Consider the following 19,501-nt stretch of genomic DNA (forward strand, 5'->3'; position numbering starts at 1 on the left):
TCATTGTCCCTGCCTACCTTGCTGCTAGGCTTGACTCTTGGCCTGACTTTCCTTGTGGAGCAACCCACTTGACACTGGTGCTCCTTGACACGTGCTAGTATGTCCTGGGGATCTCCTTGAAAGAACAGATGTGGGACAGAGATTAGTATGGTGCCCAAGAAGAAATGAAGACAGAATTTTTCTTCACTTTTATTATAGATTTTTTTTCATTTTATTGCTTTGTTATTTTCCCTCGTTGACTATAAAAGAGAATCTGATGCTATAGAAAGAATCCCTGAAACTGGGCAACGTCTCAAAAACCACTGATTTCTTACTTGATGTGGTTCTATGAAGCTAAATATGAATCTTGCAATAATATGTTCCATCTATTTTACAAATGTAAATACAAGGAATAAAGGGAACATATATATTAAATTAAGCATCACTGTCATAATTATAAAGACAAGGTATTTGTATAACAATTTCAAGCTTGGAATTTTAGGGATAAGAACTAAAGTAAGAAAAAGACTAAAAAACATGCACTCATTTCTCTCCTTGTTGCTAATCCCAAACTATTAAATGATACTATTAATTTAAACCTGACCTGTGATTAGGTAAATTACAGGCTTAAATTGTAGGTACCAACTTTCGACTACAGAAAAAACTGACAGAAAAAGGTGGCAGGGTGGAAATTTCATTCTTAGATAAATGCGCTGGCATTTAACCACCCTCAAAGGATTCTTTTGGTATCTTAAGCAGAAAGAATAAAACATAACACCAAAACCCAGAAGGTTAAGCTTTCAAAGGAATTGTTTGATTTCTTTTCAGGGAACTTGTTTTCAAAATATCTCTCCGTATGCAATATTTTCAAGTTTGCATATGACACTAAGCCGGGAGTGTTAATCTGCTTGTGGGAAGGAAAGCTCTGTGGAGGGACCTAGACAGGCTGGATTGGTGGGCCAAGGTCAGTTGAATGAGGTTTAATAAGGCCTGCACTTCAGTCAAAACAACTCAATACAATGCTGCAGGCTTGGGGACCAACAGCCGGAAAGCTGCTTGGTGGCAAAGGACCTGGGAGGTGCTCATCAACAGCCAGCTGTATACGAATCAGTGCTGAGCCCAGGTGGTCAAGTGACCCAGTAACATCCTGGCTTGTATGAGAAATATTGTGCTCAGCAGGACTAGAAAAGCAACTGTCTGCCTCTATTCAGCACTGATGAGGCCACACTTCTAACACTGTGTGCAAATTTGGGTCCTTCACTACAAGAAAGGTAGTGAAGTGCATGCAGAGAAGGGGAACAAAGCTGGTCAAGTGTCTGAAGCACAAGTCTTATGAGGAGTGTCTGAGGGAACTGGGACTGTTTAGTCTGGAGAAGTGGAGGCTGAGGGGAGACCTTATTGCTCTCTTCCTGAAGGGAGGTTGGAGAGAAGAGGATGCTGGATTCTTCTACCAAGTAATCAGTGATAGGATGAGTTGTGCCAGGGGAGGTTTATCTTGGCTATTAGAAAAAAATTCTTTACTGGAAGAAGAGTGGTGAAGCACTGGAGCAGGCTTCGTGGAGAAGTAGTGGGGTCACCTTTCCTGGAGGTGTTAAAAGAATATGTAGACATGGCACATTGGAACATGGGTTAGTAGGCACAGTGGTGTTGAGCTGACAGTTGGGCTTATTATCTTTGAGGTCTTTTCCAACCTTAGTGATTCTATGATTCTATGATTCTATGAGTATGGTATGTAAAAAAATGTTAAGTGACACTTAAAAATATGATTGTGCTCTGACAACTAACAAAGATATTATACACTCACAAAGTGAGTTATACAACTAACAAAGTTGCACACTTACACTTTTCCAATTTTTGTGGATGTTATGTGCCTATTTCTCCGGAATATTAGAGCTCTTATTAGTAAAATGAACAAATTCAACGAAGAACAGTTACTAAAGCAGTTACTGTACTTTCAGAAAGGCCAGGTTTTATTTGAGTGAGGTTTAAAAGGAAAAGGATTATGTACAGAATTTTCTATGCATCAATGAATAGTCAAGTTAAGGAAAGGAGAAGAAATAATATCAGATTCTCACCACAAATCCTGGCTTACAAAAACAGGAATAACCAAAGCTGGGGTCCTTCTGGACACAGATGCCATGTATGCAGGGATTGGATATGCACTCATCAACATCCAGCTCACAATGGAGACCTTCCCATCCTGGTAGGAAAAAAAAAAACAAAAAACAAGGAAACAATAAAATCTTCAAATCCAAGACCTGTTAAAATAAAAAAAATACAAGTAACTGTATTCAGTCCTCACATATATAAATATATTTAGTATGGGATGAGTACAAACTGTTTGGGGCTGCAGTTTCTCAGAGTAAAAGAAAAGGAAATATATAGTTCAATAATCAACAAACACAATCCAAACTATGTGGACTTCACAGTTCTCTACTGCATTTTTGCTAGGGAAGTCAATATTCTGAATATCAATATTGCTGAATTCTATTTTTTTAGAGATGCAAGTAAACAAGTAAGACTAAAACTTGAATATACTCTTTCATTACTGAATTAATTGACTTGATGGGTTACCCTTCAACTACAGAATTATCTGTGTTGTATTCTTTCTGTGGTGAAGAATTAGCAAGGATAAGACATTCCCAAAACCTCTTATCATGTTCCAGATCTACACAATGCAACTACAGCTATATTTTTTCTAAAATTTAAACCCAAAGAGTATAGAATTGCCTATCTTAATTTTTAACATTTTTTATCCCATTCATTAAATATGTATGTTATTGCCACACTGGGGAAGGAAAACTGGTGGTACAAATAGATGAAAATAGTTACAGTCACACAAAATAAAATAAAGAGAAAAAAAATAAAAGATAAAATGTGACACAGATTGCTGTACCAGATCATTGAGGACAATTTCTGAACAAATACGGGTTTGTGTTTGACTACCATTGGAATACATCTTCCTATAGTCAGATTACTGTCATTTTTGTTAATACTCATTTTTTATTAAAATCTCCGTTACAACTAAGTGCACCCATAAATTAGAAGCCAAAACCTAATTCAGAAGATGTTTGTTAGATCAAGTAATTTGAGCCAGTCTTGAACTTGCTGCTTGGAGGCTAAGCAGCAAGGAGATGAAACAGTCCATTTTCTTGGTAAACACAGATCCAGAATTTTGCATACTATAGCTAATTATTGAAGAACACTGGATTTGCTGCCATGACACTCGTGCCACTCATTACAGATTTATTACTTTTCCAATTAAATTTTCCCATTTCTAAAAGAAAATAAAACAAAACAAACAAAAAAAAAACCAAACCCCAAATGAATAAAACACCACAACCCCCTTAAACCTTCAGCATCCTCAGCTGATACAAGTTGCTGACCTAGTTGCCCTTTTCCTGCATTTGCCTCAGAGAAGGCATCAAATGAGTCCAACGGTTACATCCCATTCCTGCTTTAGCTGCCCCAGCAGAAGTGCAGCCTGCTCCCGATAAATACTTCAGCTATGAGATTGCTATTAGTTCCAGTGCTGCTGCTGTTGTTTTTGAGCTGCCTGAGATGCTGTTAGAATACAGTTTACATCTCTCTCTGCTTCTCCTGCACCTGAGCAGCCTGCAGCTGCAGCCACAGCTCCTGAATATGCATCTATTATTCTAAGGGTATGGGGCCTGCTACCGGGACAACAGCTGACAAAATTAATGATCCTTTACAGAAAGAGTTTGTCAGAGCTGAATCAATTCCCTTTTCTGATATCACATGCTGTCACCACATGCTTAATTTTGTTCTCTGGAGGCTTTTAGAATGCTGCAATCATCTGCCTTGTTCCCACTTCTGTCTTGCCACTATCCCTCTTCCATTTCATCAAATGACAACTGTGGATCTGTTGCGGAAAGTTTTTTCCAAAAGTTGCCTTTACAAATCCAAAAAATATTCTATCTCAATCCCATATTTCTATAGGTGGAGCTTAGCAAAGAAATTCAAGACTTATCACACGTGAATAGTAGTAGCCTGAAATAAAAGCAGGTTTGTTCCAAGCATTTCTACTTTCTGATACTGGAACATATTTTTCTCTTTATTTTTGAATCCATTTCTTTAGTTTTGCAGCCTTCCAAAGAGTTATTCCACTCAAAGTTTCCCCTGTATCTGCAAATTCACTCCTTACTTGTAATATTCTCATCTTTTGAAGCCATGAAATTGAAATAAAATTTGCAAATACTGCCTTAATTAAAAAAAAAAACCAAACAAACCAATAAGGCATGTAACCACAATACATACATGTAATGCATGTGGTTTGTTCCCTGCGTCTTTTTTTAATATAGAAGTCATGTGGGGATCTTTCAAGCCTACTAATGAATACTATTATTAAAAAAAGTCTAAAAGAAGGGGACTTTGCACTTGAGTTGGAAGGCATTTAAATAATGTTAGCAGCAGGATTTCCAAGGTGCTAGAAAAGCTTGTTATACTTATATCAAGCATTTCTATGTACAGTTGCATAGAGAAAACAGTTACAGTCCTTGGGTAGCAAGTGATTTTAATTGCTTATACTCAAACATATTTTAAGTATAACTAGTTGTAAAAATAAAAGACAGAAATTTTGAACTCAACAATATATTCTATATGAGATATTGTAGTGACAAAAAAATATATATCTTTTAAGATTTTAAGTCATCTCTATTGATGAAGTGGTATATGGCTACATGCAGTACCAGGTGGAGTAAGGGCATACATAGTTTTACCCAGGTGGAATTTCTATTTTATAACAGTGCTGGGAGGGAAAAAGATATCTAGAACGGAAGATAAGTCATGACTCAGACTTTTAAGATCAGAATGGAGCTTTATGATCATGAATTCTGGCTTTCTGTATGGTGAAGTCCAGAAAATTTTCACCCAGTGGTTCATATATCTTATTTGATTATCGAGTCCCCGTTAGACACATAAAAAAAGTTGCTATAAAAATATTAATCTCTGAGCAACTAAGTCCTAAAATTAATTAGACTCTAGTAAGCCAATGATACTTCCATTTAAGTCTTGAATATTGAAGCATCATTCCTCAGTGCTAATTGAACAAATGAATGAATTCTCCATATTAACTCTCATTATGCACACATCCAAACACACAAACTATATGGCATTAACATCTTGGATAGTTGATTTTTTTTTAATCTGCTACATACAGATCTGTAGACAGAAACAGGGACACTTCAGAATGAAAAAATATGTAAAGTAAAATCTGATTTTATTAATATTCAATTCATTATGTACTTTCTTTTTAATTAAGAACAAGCATGGATATAAATCTATGTAAAAATATATATAAACAAATTGCTAGAAAGATTGCAGAAAAGTTTTGTCTAATAAACATATGGTCATTTGACCCCAAGAGAGTTTAGCAAAATCTCATTGCTTGCAAACAGAAACAAATAGGTGAACAAACTTCAGTGCAAAGTGAATGAGGAGATAAAATGTATGAAGATAAAATGGGCAAGCAGAATATTTATTTTCTAGGATATATTTAAATAATCTCTAAAATAATCACAGCATCACATAGAATCACAGAGTGGTAGGGGTTGGAAAGACCTCTGGAGATCATCTAGTCCAACCCCCTTATTAAAGCAGGTTCACCTACAGCAGGTTGCGCAGAAACATGTACAGGTGGGGGTTGAATATCTCCAGAGAAGGAGAGTCCATAACTTCTCTGGGCAGCCTGTTCCAATGCTTTGTCACCATAACAGTAAAGAAGTTTTTCCTCATGTTCAGGTTCAGTTTGTGCCTGTTGCCCCTTGTCCTGTCACTGGGCACCAGAGAAAAGAGTCTTGCCCCATTCTCTTTACACGCACTCTTAGATATTTCTAAGCACTAATATTGTCTCTGTCATCTCTTCTCCAGGCTAAACAGACCCAGGTCTCTCAGCCTTTCCTTGTAAGAGCTTCTCCAGTCCCTGCATCATCTTTCTGACTCTCCCTTGGACTGTCTCCAGTAGTTCCTTGTCTTTTTTTGAGCTGGAGAGCCCAGAAGTGGACACAGTACTCCAGATAGGGCCTCACTAGAGCAGGCTAGAGGGGAGAATAACTTCCCTCAACATGCTGGTCACACTCTCCTTAATGCATACCAGGATGCCATTGGCCTTCTTGGCCATGAAGGTACATTGCTGGGTCGTGGTTGCCTGCTGTCCATCAGGTCTTCCAGGTCCTTCTCCACAGAGCTGCTTACCAGCAGGTCAACCTCTAACCTGTACTGGTGCATGGGATTATTCCTCCCATACATCAGTACAGGTGCAGGACTCTATACTTCCCTCTGTTAAACTTCAGTAGGTTCCTCTCCACCCAATTCTCCAACCTGTCCAGGTCTCGCTGAACAGCACACAGCCTTCTGGTGTACCAGTCACTCCTCAGAGTTTTATGTCATCATGAAACTTTCTGAGGATACACTTTGACCCATCATCCAGGTCACTGATGAATATGTTGAACAAGACTGGGTCCAATATTGAACCCTGGGGAGTGCTGCTAGCTACAGGCTTCCAGCTAAACACTACACCATTGATCACAACCCTCTGAGCTCTACCATCTTGCCAGTTCTCAATTCACCTCTTTGTTGATTCATCCAACTTACACTTCCTAAGCTTACGTATGAGGATGTTGTGGGATACAGGTCTCAAAGTCTTGATTAAGTTGAGGCAGACAATAATCACTAAGAAATTTTGGATTGGTACCATCAAAGAAAGTCTTCAGTAGTACAGGTCAACACAATACAAAAGAATAGATTTAAAATGAAAAATTAAAGTTTCAGAAGGTAAGTACTAATATAACTCTTAAATTAAGAGTAACTGAAATACAGAGCAGTGTGCCTGAAGGCAGTTACTTATGCCCTACTTAGGTTGATGAAAAGCCTTTTGTTAATAGATGACAGGACACAGTGAGTAGTTCTGAAAAGATTAAATTTGTGACTGCCTGACAATGCAGGCTGATTGTGAACTTTGCTTTTGTGTAAATATTAAACCCCTTATTATTTCCCAAGACCTGTTTAAATTCATCTATGTTAGCATAAGAAACAGCTCTTACTTTTTTTAGAAAGTGCTTGTTTTCATTCTATTTATAATTGTTCAGAAAATTTCTTTTCATCTGAGTTGTCATGTATATGTGTGACAGCAACAGGAACAACAATAACAATAAAAGTTAAAACGTTCAGAGCTTCTTTTCACTCCGTCTCATCCTGTAACTACTTAAATTATCAGGTTGCTATACAGTGCCTACAACTACTTGTCAGTAAGTTATATTAGGAAAGATCACGTATAATAAACCTAGCTCTAGATAATTGTTCACTCACTTAATGATCTGGTTTTAGTTTAAAGTCTTTCTAACATGTTTATTAAAGTAGCTCATTTTCTTTAGATTTCATTCAAAAAGCTTGTCAAAGAGATAGTTGAACTTTTTATACCCTGTAGGTTATACTCAAATAAAAAGCATGATATGATTTACCAATTTTCTAAGCAGTAATATGGATAATCCAATTGTTTAAGATTGTTCTGTCAAATGTCAGTTACCTTGTTGACATTTACAAGTGTATCCATTGATATGATCTTCACAAGTTGAGCCATGCAGACAAGGTGATGAATTACACTCATTAACATCTATTTCACAAAACTGACCAGAAAATCCAGCAAGACACCTGAAATAAAAAGGATTTCAAAGTGTTATACTGTGTATAGCCATCATATAAAATATCCTTTGTGTGGAAATGATTTGTATAAACTACATGCATTAATAGGAAGCAATCTCATGTATTTCTTTTGTTTTAAGGAGTGTTTAACTGCAACATTTCCAAGATTCACATTGTAATCCATGGTGTTCTTTTAGGGGATTGATGACAGCAAAATCCATCCACAAATATCAAAAAAAAGGATCATAATCAAACCAAACAGTATGAGTTCCGGTTTACAGGTTTTAGCAGGATAACTACAAACCTTTCCTAATGTACTCTTGGGAGAGTGTCTACTAAAACAGTTTATTTAGCTAAGTACCTGCAGTCTATGTTTGGAAAACTGCTTGTTGAGTAATGTTGCACCATTAAATGTAACTACAGCATAAAAGCCAACCTTCGGGGACCATGCTTTCGTTACTGCTCTAGTTCTCAAATACTGGGAATCTTGAAGAACCTCTTCTGTATTTTTTTCTGGTTGTAAATCCTATGTGATCATTAATACCAAAATAGTTTTGTATGATTTCAATGTATAGCTACATGACTGATCCAAACAGACTCACAAGAGCTCTAATGAAGCTCAGAAATCTTAGTAAACTCATTACTGTGACAAATACTTGCTGTTGGACTTCTCAGCTACCTGGGCACACTGACAGCTTATAACCAGTGAGCTGTCAACCAGCAACCCCCAGGTCCTTGTCTACAAGGTAGCTTTCCAGCTGTTCATCCCCAGGATGCTCATATTTCATGGGGTTGTTGTGACCTAAGTACAGGCCCCAACACTTTGTTGATTCTCAAACAATTGGCCTTGGCCCGTTGGTCCAACCTGTCCAGATACTCTTGCAGAGCTTTCCTTCCTTCAAGCAGATTGTTCTCGCCCAACTCAAGTTGGTGTCATATGCAAATTTCCTGAGAGTGTGCTCAATCCCCTCATCCAGATCATTGATGAAGATATTAAGCAGAACTGTCCCCAATACTGAGTTCATGGGAACTCAGCTAGTTGGCAGAAAACTGAATTTAACTCCATTCACATTAACACTTCTTTAATACTCTGGAACACATTTGACTGTTCTGCAAATGAAGAACAGGGCCTTTTAGATAGCTTTCGTTTCAAGGTATGACCCCTGCAAATCTTGTACAGTTTATGCCTTTATAAGTAAATGCCTATTTAGATTTAGCAGCAAATAACTCCTAGAGATTATCTGATAAAGAAGCTAATACAATATGAAGGCTGAGCTTTTAAACTTATGAATGTATCATCATAAGATCAATAGTTCTGTACTGAAAGGCAGTAAAAAAAATACTACTCATTTAGAAGAATAATGCATTCACAATTTAATTATAATCAGTTTATAGAGATGATGGCAAAGGTCTTTCTCTTTTCTATCATTCTATGCAGGTTTCTTCTCTCATATAAAATGCTGAGATAATGTAGTGCAAATATAGACCCTTTTCAGTTTTACCTTTACATCAACCATTATCAGGAGGGATCATCTTTGTGTATGTGAGTACAACAGCTGAATAAATGACTGAAAAGATTCTGTTGAACTAAATGAAACTGATACAGAAGAATGTAACTCTAGTACTTTTACAGTTCCGTAAAAAATAGAAAAGGGAATAAACATCTCAGCAATATGCTTAGCTGAGTATTAGTGTGATGTTGAAGATGACGATTCGTTTCCTTGTTCCTTGTTCCAGTCACCATTAGAAGTCCAATTTATCTGTATGAGCCAGTTCTTTGCAGTTTTCAGGCCGCATTTGACATTAACTGCAAATTGTGATGAAATGATACTTGCAAACTTTGAATTTTGCAATCTTTCCTCTCTTCCCATTAGTCTCAGCTGGAATTGATACTCCGTCTTCTATGATGAATGCAGGAGCTTATTAAGATGACCTTGAAGGTCCTTTAGGAAGTTAATGGGCATTTTTCCTGGTTATGATAAATGTTGTTTCAAAAGTACCTATATTAAGTTGCATAATGAAAAACAGAAGTGAAAGGAAGAGGTATATATGCCTCTCGATGTGTCAAAGCTTTCACTTTAACATGTAGACCGGATTAGAATCAGTAGCCGGCTTCACCACACATCTTAGCTCTTGTATTTAAATTAATCTCCAGCCATCTAGGAAACCCTGTGAGTCAAACTGATCTTGAGCTGTAATTATAACATCTTTGGCATTTCCAACCAAATATTCCTAAACCATGAGCAAAGTTCCCTTCACATCAGTTTAAAGGTGCTTTCTCTTTATGCTTGTCTGTATTAGGTTTCCGCAGCAAAGTTTTGGTAGGAGAGGGGCTACATGGGTGACTTCTGTGAGAAAATGCTAGAAGTTTTTCCCCACGACCATTTCCAAGATGGAAACACTGTTGGTCAAGGCTGAGCCCATCAGCGATGGTGTTAGCACCTCTGTGGCAACATATTTAAGAAAGGAAAATGCTGCCACAGAAACAGCAGAGGAGAATGTGTGAGAATATGTGAGAGAAACAACTTTGAAGGCACCAAGGTCAGTGAAGACAGAGGGGGAGAACATTCTCCAGGAGCTGGAGCACAGATTCCTCTGCAGCCTGTGGTGCAGACCACCATGAGGCAGAACACAGAGGTTAGTCACGAAACAGGTATCCACCTGCAGCATGTGGAGGACCTCAGCAGAGAAATGTCCAATACTATTCTGCTAAGGAAGCCATGCTTCTATCACAATTGAATTTTCAAATTTGTCTTCCAGTGAGAAGTTCAGTTGGAAAAGTTCACTATATTATTTCACAACGTGATCATTAAATTTTCACTGTCTGCCAAAGTGTTGAGATAACAGAGGTTGTCATGTTAACCCTTGATGATGCTGAAGGTTGTTTTACTCTTCGAGCTAGTTGGCAAAAAAACCCCAAAGGTTTGTAGCTTTCATTCGTAGTGACTGTCATAAGTGGTTGCAGATACCTGAGAAAATTCAGTTGTCAGAAAGCAGAAAGAAATCCCTGGTGCCTGGGTCTTGAATAACAGAGTTACGTTGGGAAGATTTATCCAGTCAGATCCAGGATTCTAGCTTTATTAAGATGTTTTTCACTGTGATTTTCATTATGATTCACAATGAGTTGATATAAGCTGCTCTTTGTCCTTGCCTCACAGGGCTTTGTGGCACTTTGATTCAATAACACTGTTAGTCTTATGCACTAGTTATACACTGAAGGCTTTTCAGCAAAAAGCAGCCAGGACAGTCAAACGGAGTGAGATGTTATAGAGAATCAGGGAACACGCAGGAAAGGGGCTGGAGAACGAGCCTGTGATGTATTCAGTACAAAAGCAATACGCAAGTTTGAACCTGGCCTATCTATACAGTCCAGGCTAAACGAAAGATAACTCATCCAAGAATTGCTGCATAGATGTCTAAGGGCTGTCCATTAATGTAAAGAAGAATTGGCTTTTAAACCTAAGAGAGTTGTATAGATACAGAAAGACAATAGACTTAATAGGGTATTGTCTATATGTGCTTGGCTGACTTATAGAGGAAAAGTGAATCAGGCTCTAAGAAAAAAATCACAGAATTAATACTCTTCAACCACAATTTATGCATTCACTGCTGCTGATAGGTTTATGGAACTACAGGTAATTTTAACATTATTGCTATTTTATCAAACAAAGGTCAGATAAAATGCCACCTATCTGATTTAAATAGTCCTATCTCTTCGTGTTTTAGATGTCCTACCCCAAGGCTGGCTACACAGTGGATCAGAACTGGGTTAACTCTTAGTAATAAGAAACATACCTGCTTTATAACATTTATATAACATTTAACAATTGAATGCAGCAGCTGCTGCACATATGAGACTGATTCCAGGCCTGTGCTCTTGCTTTACATTATATCAAATAAAATAAATAAAAAAGAAAATGCAGAGGGGGAAATTAGTAAATAAAAAAAATTATGTAGGGATACCTTAGATGCTGTTTTTATTTAAAGTTGGACATTATGATTTCAGTCAATAATAAGGTAGAAACACAAACTTCCTGTTATCAATTCCCAGAATTTACACTGGGAAAATGAAGTGTTTTTTTTTTCATTAGTTCAGACTTTGTCAGATTGAACCTAAGAACATCAGTGTTTCCACATCAGATCAATAATCTTTTTTTTGAGATTAAAACTAAAAGAGCAGCAAAGGAAAGCAGCTGAGGAAAATGTCTCTGAGATTATTCCTGAGTTCCTTGTACTTAGGCATAAACACAACTGTCTTGTTTAAATGTTTATTGATCAAAACACTATTTGTGGAAAAATCTGAAACATCCCTACAATTTTTTTCTGCTCCTGAAAATTATGCTAAATGAAAAGCAAGGTTGTTTTATTAGCTTGTTATATAAAAATGTATATTTGAAAAAAATTAGTCATTTAAATAAAAAATGTATAACTGCTTCTACACAAATTCTATATTTATATCAGCATTAGAAAGATTCATCTGAGAAGGGGTAAGGGAAATTTGCAGATTTGTTCAAGTGTTCCATGAAGAATTGGAGTTATTCAAGCCTGATCAGAAATTTGCAATAACAGTTTTGGGGATGCCAACATATCTGTATTTTTGCTGACACATTTACATCTGAAGAGTGAGTAAATCAATAAGAGACTTCAACTCCTAGATGAAGTTTTCAATAGAAGCCAAAATGTCCTACAAAAAAAATCTGTAAAAGAGTATCAATGAGAAGTGTTGTCTAAGTTTTACTTCATGCTAATTTGCATTTTAAGGGCTACCAGTATACACACCTTTCCGTTACACCGTGTACCGCATTTAAAACAATTCCAAAGCGACTGATTCATGATTTATTAAGAGGAGTAAGTGAAGGATTTCGATCTGTGACAATAATAGTTGCGGTCACAGTAAAATATCAGGTGAGATATCAGGTTTGGAAAAAAAAACATGGTTTCTACAGCACAGAGGTTTATTAGGTTTACTTGGGAGTAATGATTAACACCAATTGTACTTATAAAAGACCATTTATGCTGTGACCTTAACCTGTGACTCATTCAACTTGGTAGAATCAATGAATATTATGAAATTTTTTTGGGACATCAATTTTTCTTCATCAATGTTAACCTTGATGAGTGGGGTAATGTTGTTTGAATATTTGTCACTTTAGAAATTAGGACTGTGTACAGAATAATACGTCAATGTAAAAAGAAGTTCTCCAGAGTGACTGTCTTCAGCAAAACTGTTTTTTTTTAAAGTGCAATCTCTTTAGATATTAGTCATGATTTTATTCTTTTTCAAATCTGCATTTTCTGTGGAAAATAAATCTAGTTAACTGCTCTACTGTAGCAGACCAGCTCTGTCATTGCAAATTTACGCTGGGATTGCTATTCATTATTAACTAGCTATGAAAAGTCACTGGCTAAATGTCATGGAAGCTGAGATATAGAAGCACCTTGGGATTCATATAGCAAACAGTTTAGTTTTAATCATCTTGGACCACAAGGTGCCTTGACATTTGTGAAGCAACTTTTTCCTTTTTAACTTCCACTGGAATCAGTTCTCTATTATCTCAACCATAATTCTGTACTTCAAATGTGATAGAAAGTTTTACCTTCTAAAATAAAAAAGTGAAAATTCGATCAAACATGGACCTTATCATTCATTTAATCGATGTTCATATGCCAGCTTGGAAAGAAAAAAAGGAAGGGCAAGGAAAACATCATAATTCAACACCCTTCAGGATTATTAGAGATGGTTCCTTGGAAAAATATGACCCTTAGCTTAGCACTATTGAAGCATGACCTTTCTGAACATTAACACAACAAACATCTGCAGAACTCTTTTAATTTCAAAGAAAAGATGAGGAAGAGCATAGATTCCTTTTAAATATGCATATCATTACAATACAATTTCTTACAGCTCTAAAAATGTATAGGGAAAATTCATTTATGATGCCAAATAAATTTGCAGTCGTTATTATACTTCACTATCAGTTAATTTTTTGGGATCATAAGTTCCAGTTTACTGGAAGTTCATGTGGAATTTTTGCCCTTTTAAGTAGGATTATTCATGGGTAAAATACAAGAGAAAAACATTATTTTATTCCATTGAAATTATTATTTCTCAAGAAACACAAGATCAAATCTAAATCCTGACTCTGACATTACTCTGAAAGACGATATCCATTTCATTTGCAAGTTACAGTATGATGTTCATAAAGTTCTGACTGTTCAGATCTTCATATTTCTTTCAAACTTAGCTGGTCTACTTTCTGTCTGTTTGTTTTCATTTATTTTATTTTACACGTTTACCTAAACATTATCTGTATTGCCTTAATACACATATGAATAAAAATGTTGCCTTATAAATGAACGTATACATGCAGTACTATCATTGCCCCCTCCCTGGAAGTGTTCAAGGCCAAGTTGGATGGGGCTTTGAGCAGCCCGATCTAATAGGAGTCTCTGCCCATGGCAGGGGGATTGGAACTGGGTGACCTTTCAAGTTCATTCCAACCCAAACCATTCTATGATTCTATGTTTCTATGATTCTATGTTTCTATGTTTCTATCATTCTATGATTCTATGATCAAGTTATACAATAAATGACCACAACTTCATATTCCATATTACCCCTCCACAACTCCAGGCGAGGGAAAAGGAGAAAGATTTAAAGGAGTTGGGAACACAGGAATGAAGTTAGGCCTGGGAAAAAGGGAGCAGCAGGGTGAGGAGGAAGGCACAAGGTGTTTAAGTTTTTAACTTTGTTTCTCACCATCTGTATTCTATTTTAAATTGGCAATAATTTTGTTTTTCCCTGAGTCAAGTCTGTTTGCCAGTGGTCTTCCTACGCTTATTTAGATCCCTGACTTTTTCCATGCTCTTTTTTTCCCCCATCCTGTTGAGAAGAGAGAATGAGAGAGCAGCCATCTGGCAGCCTGCAAAGTTCAACCCACCACAAAGCGATATGCTTTTCCAGAGATTGCTATATAACAACTGAAATTCTCAATTCATATCTGCACCTCAATAATTAATTCTATTTATGGTAATCAAGACAGAGACCAGGACTCTTCGAGCTTGCCAGAACCTTGCCAAGGAGTCCATTGCAGAAAATAGTAAGACAATTTAAATTTCTTCATGAACTCTGTACTCAGAAAGATAGTTTATGAGACAATGAAAAATAGCATCCTCTGATGATACAGTTTTTGGTGTGTTTGTTTTTCCCTTCTATTTCTTATAATGCCATATTTGATGCTAAAAGAAATGGTCAAGAAAATTTGTATGAACCATTAGATCTGTCTACTCCTGTTCATTATCACAATATCAGAGCCTATCTGAAAAAAGAAGCAATATTTACAAAGAAACATTTATATATTAAATCAGCTGATACTGTTTTAATTGTCTCACTCCATAATCCCTTCTTCTCTGACATTCTTTGACCATCCGTGACTATAACATTAATTTGATTGAAATAAAAATAAAGAAGCATTTGCAGTAGGATCATTTATAGTCTTCTGCTTATCAAGTTGCGGATTTTGTAATATTTTTTTCAACTGTCTTTTCTGAAAGTGTGATTAATAACTATGGGGATGCTACTGTGAACCTGATAGAGAATTCAGGAAACTTTTATAGTGTTCTAATGACGAAGGACCTCACCTCTTTCAAAGTAACTTCTATAGACAAATAACTTTACCTGAGAAATGTTTCTTCCACTATTCTAAGCTCTGCATCATGCATTTCAAACATCTTTCACAGTGAGCTTTATCAGGGCCTTCAAGGAACACTAAAAATGTGAGCGCTGTACAGGTCACATAATGACCTCATCTTTGTGAAAACGGTCCAACATATGTTTCACCACCTCCAGATTTTGAACTCCTATCACGCTAAGCTCAGGTGCAGGAATTCCTCATGGAAAACTGAAAAACAAAGGTATCACATCTAAGCGAATTATCTGTGGTTTTACTGGTGGGTTAAAATAACAAGCCAGATAACTCTTGAGTTCAAAGTCAAATGTCAGTCGCCGTCTCACTAATACTACTGAAAAATGCTTCTCCTGATGTACTTTGTAGCAGGTTTGTACAGAAAGAATTTGAGAAAATAGGCAGTAGGGGACTTACAGAAGCCTCCCAAGAGCCCTTTTCTTATGTTGTTTTCTCTAAAACCAAGGGTGGTGCTGTGATTGTTAATTTAAGAACATTGACAATGAAGCTTTCCCCGAGCTACAAGTCTAACATATCACGTTACTTTTTTGTATTTCCCTTCCCTCATCTGAATTCTCCTTGGAGGCACTGTCAAGAATGACGCAAGTTTATTTACCTCTGAAGTAAAATTATTCTTAGAATGAAGTAAAAATAAAGTATAGCTCTTCGTGGCTGTCAGCAAATGTTAGCTCTATTTTAAAGAAGACTAAATGTGAATAACAAAGTGAAAAAAAAAAGTATTAACACACTTGAGTGTATATTCAGTTTTAGAAGGCTTTCTTCCATTTATTCATCTACAATTTTGTTCCTGTCACATTAGCATTAGAGTCCCTCTTAGAGATTTATAACCTGAAGCAACAGGAGTCTTCTTTTTCCTTTCTTTCTTAGTTTATGGAAGAAGCCCTTCAATGATTAAAATATTTGAGATCTGTATGAAAAAATATATATTAGACAAAAATTAAGTTGAAAAGAGGTCACATACAGAGTTTGAAGAGATCTAGGTTCAGACCTTGTAAGTGTTCTGATTCTCCTACTCAGGAACTTCCCTGTAATCAGGATGTCATCCAGAGAGACCTGGACAGGCTGGAGAAGTGGGTCTCTAAGAACCTCATGAGGTTCAACAAGGAAAGTGTAAGGTCCTGCACTGGGGTCAGGGCAATCCCCATTTTCAGTACATGATGGGGGATGACGTGCTTGAGATCAGCCCTGCAGAGAAGGGCTTGTGAGTGCTGGTCGGTGAGAAGCTCAACATGAGCTGGCAATGTGCGCTCACGGCTCAGAAGGCCAAACATGTCCTTGGCTGCATCAAAAGAAGTGTGGCCAGCAGGGCGAGGGAGGGGATTCTGCCCCTCTGTTCCTCTCTTGTGAGACTTCATCTGGAATATTGTGTCCAGTTCTGCAATCTTCAACATAAGAAGGATATGGAACTGTTGGAATGGGTCCAGAGGAGGCTACAAAGATGATTGGAGGGCTGGAGCACATCCCATACAAGGACAGGCTGAGAGAGTTGTGGTTGTTCAGCCTGGAGAAGAGAAGGCTCAGAGGAGATCGTATAGCAACTTTCCAGTACCTGAAGGGGCTACAACAAAGCTGGAGAGGGACTGTTTACAAAGGCTTGTAGTGATGGGATGAGGGGCAATGGGTATAAACTGGAAAGGGGCAGATTTAGACTGGACATTAGGAAGAATTTCTTCATTATGAGAATGGTGAGACACTGGCACAGGTTGCCTAGGGAAGTTGTGGCTGCCCCATCCCTGGAGGTGTTCAAGGCCAGGTTGGATGGGGCCTTGGGCAGCCTGATCCAGTGGAATGTTCCTGCCCGTGGCAGGGGGGGTGGAACTGGATGATCTTTAAAGTCCCTTCCAACCCTAACTATTCTATGATTCTATGATTCTATGATTCCATGATCATCATCTGTTTCTACAGAATATATCTATCCAACGGTAAAATTAGTTTGAAAAGAGTGACTAATAGTCCCATTTTCCTGGAGAACCCGTGTTAGAACAGAAGCTACAGATCATAAAGTTGTGACCTTATCCACACGCTCACTTTCAAAAGCCCCAGATTTTCACTAACAATTAGAATTTACCTTGGGCTTACAGAAATCTTTGACTAGTTAAGGAAGAATGAAGTGATACATCAACACTTTGTAAGGAAGTAGAAGCAGTTTACTCTTAGTCCTCTTAGAAAAGCAATCCTGTCATCAAGCTCTACTAGAGAGTCTAGTGTAAGATACTCTTCTTCCCAGAGGAGCAATATTGCATGTAAAAGCCCAAAACAGATTCAGGTAGTTTAGACAACTTTGCAGGTTTCTTCCGTACTTGAAAAAACACTTAATCAAGTAGAGAAGCTATCATTTCTATATAGGTGAAAAAAAAAAAAAAAAAACAAAACAAGAAAGAAAAAGACAATGTTAGGGCAGTAAGGACTGTTGTTAGAACTTTATTCCTGACTGAAATAACATGAAAGCAATATGAGTTAAGTAAAACTACTTTTTCACTATTCAGGACACACCAAACTGTTTGAGACGTTGTCTGTATTTTTATTTATAAAAATCTTTGCCCAATAAGGGTCTTTATTCTCACAGAATGCCTCTGGACCACCACAACAATTTATTTGCTTTTTTATTCACATTCCCTATTCTTTAAACCAGAACTAACATTTCCTGAAAACCATGGAGAGCTAGTAAAAAGTTCTGTTCTTTCTAAGGTCATTCTCATTATAAGAGACCTTAAACTTCCTCAGCGCACTTGGATACAGCCTTTATTTTCCCTAAGAGAAAAAGCAGATTTTACTGGCAGTAAAATCTCCCACTGTGGTTAACATGAACATTCTTATTAAGTGATAAATTACGTACTTGCTAAATCACAGTTGGTGGGGTGTGACAGTGTTATAAGAAAGGTTAATCTTTGGAAGACCAGGCTAGAATGAATACAGTAAAATGACCAGAAAAGCTAAGTTTTGATGAAAGTGTATAGGAGTTAATGCACTCCTCTCTTTGTTTTATTAATTTACCCAACCGGAAACTAGATGCATTTCTTCACACGCCAGTAGTTTGGGCAGAATTAAAGGAGGAACTGGCATGTGTATGGGTGTGTGCACGTGATCTAGCAAGACTGGTGGAAAGCCACCATTCAACTGTTTGCTAAAACAATCCAATTTCACATACAGAAAAGATAATGGTACTGGTCAATCCCTCCTCAAACAGAAGTGTCCCTGAGCTTTTTAACTAACAGTTCTTGGCAATGAATGAGCATTTTAAGACAGTTTACTAGCTGACGTAAAGTCTCACAATATCAGTCTTGACGTATTTTCTATCCAGGTACCCATTAACTCCTGAATACAACAAGATTGATAATTATCAGGCACTATTTTCTTCCTCTTCTTTCATTAGTCCTTTTTTTGTTGTTCAAATCAGCTCCTTATGTGACTGTGTTGAGGACCATGTGTATGAAAATGGAAGATTTGAATTAGTAGATTTTTTGTATAGGTCTACTTAAAAGCATCACTTCCTAATGTCTTAGTGATTTCTTGAAGCTGGGACAGTCACCATATCATGACCAAAGCAGAAAAAATGGTCATCAACCTATTCCAGACAAGGCAGAAAAATTAAATAAAGCAATTTTTATTTGTATTGTATTCCACCTCCAATCACATAAGACCTTACCATTTTCAGTAAGGGAAGACTGGTCCTTCCACAAAGCAATTGATACCACTTTAGATATCTATCTTTCCTTGCAATCTCCAGAAGCTGATTCAATTTTTTTTTTTCAGGAAAGGACAATTTATAGTCTGAGGGTACCTGTTCCTCCATTCAATATTAGCAGAACTCATGCAACTTCTTTTCACAGGTACCTAATTTTTCAAAACAGGTTTGTCAAGATTGATCACATTATTAATCTTTTATGAGGAATTTTGTATCTGTAGTGAGATTTCATATTTATTATGCCAGTTAGCTAAAAAATTATTTAATTTTTCATTCTCTAAATTTTCTCATTATATTGAGTATTTCTACACTTAAAATTCCTACTTTTAAATAGACAGAACAAAATATTGCTAATGAGAAGTATTTAATTTTGAAAAGACACAAATTATGGACAAGAGACTGCAGTTAGAGATTTCTGTTTCCTAAAAAATGACCAAAGCACTCATTGTTCCAAGCTGAAAGCCATCCTGAG

The 19,501-nt window shown here is 36.9% G+C and overlaps 1 protein-coding gene across 3 annotated transcripts in view; it reads right to left on the minus strand.

Moving 5' to 3' along the window:
• EYS (eyes shut homolog) overlaps nucleotides 1–19,501 on the minus strand; it is an 880,825-nt gene that overhangs the window by 359,384 nt on the left and 501,940 nt on the right. For all 3 annotated transcript variants that reach the window (XM_054063979.1, XM_054063978.1, XM_054063977.1), the window contains 2 exons: nucleotides 7,523–7,647; nucleotides 2,055–2,179 (listed from right to left, as the gene is read on the minus strand). In XM_054063979.1, coding sequence (XP_053919954.1) covers nucleotides 2,055–2,179; nucleotides 7,523–7,647 — 250 coding nt within the window. The remainder of the gene's footprint in view (nucleotides 1–2,054; nucleotides 2,180–7,522; nucleotides 7,648–19,501) is intronic.

Source organism: Cuculus canorus, chromosome 3, assembly GCF_017976375.1.
Source record: "Cuculus canorus isolate bCucCan1 chromosome 3, bCucCan1.pri, whole genome shotgun sequence".
In the NCBI taxonomy this organism is placed as follows: domain Eukaryota; kingdom Metazoa; phylum Chordata; class Aves; order Cuculiformes; family Cuculidae; genus Cuculus; species Cuculus canorus.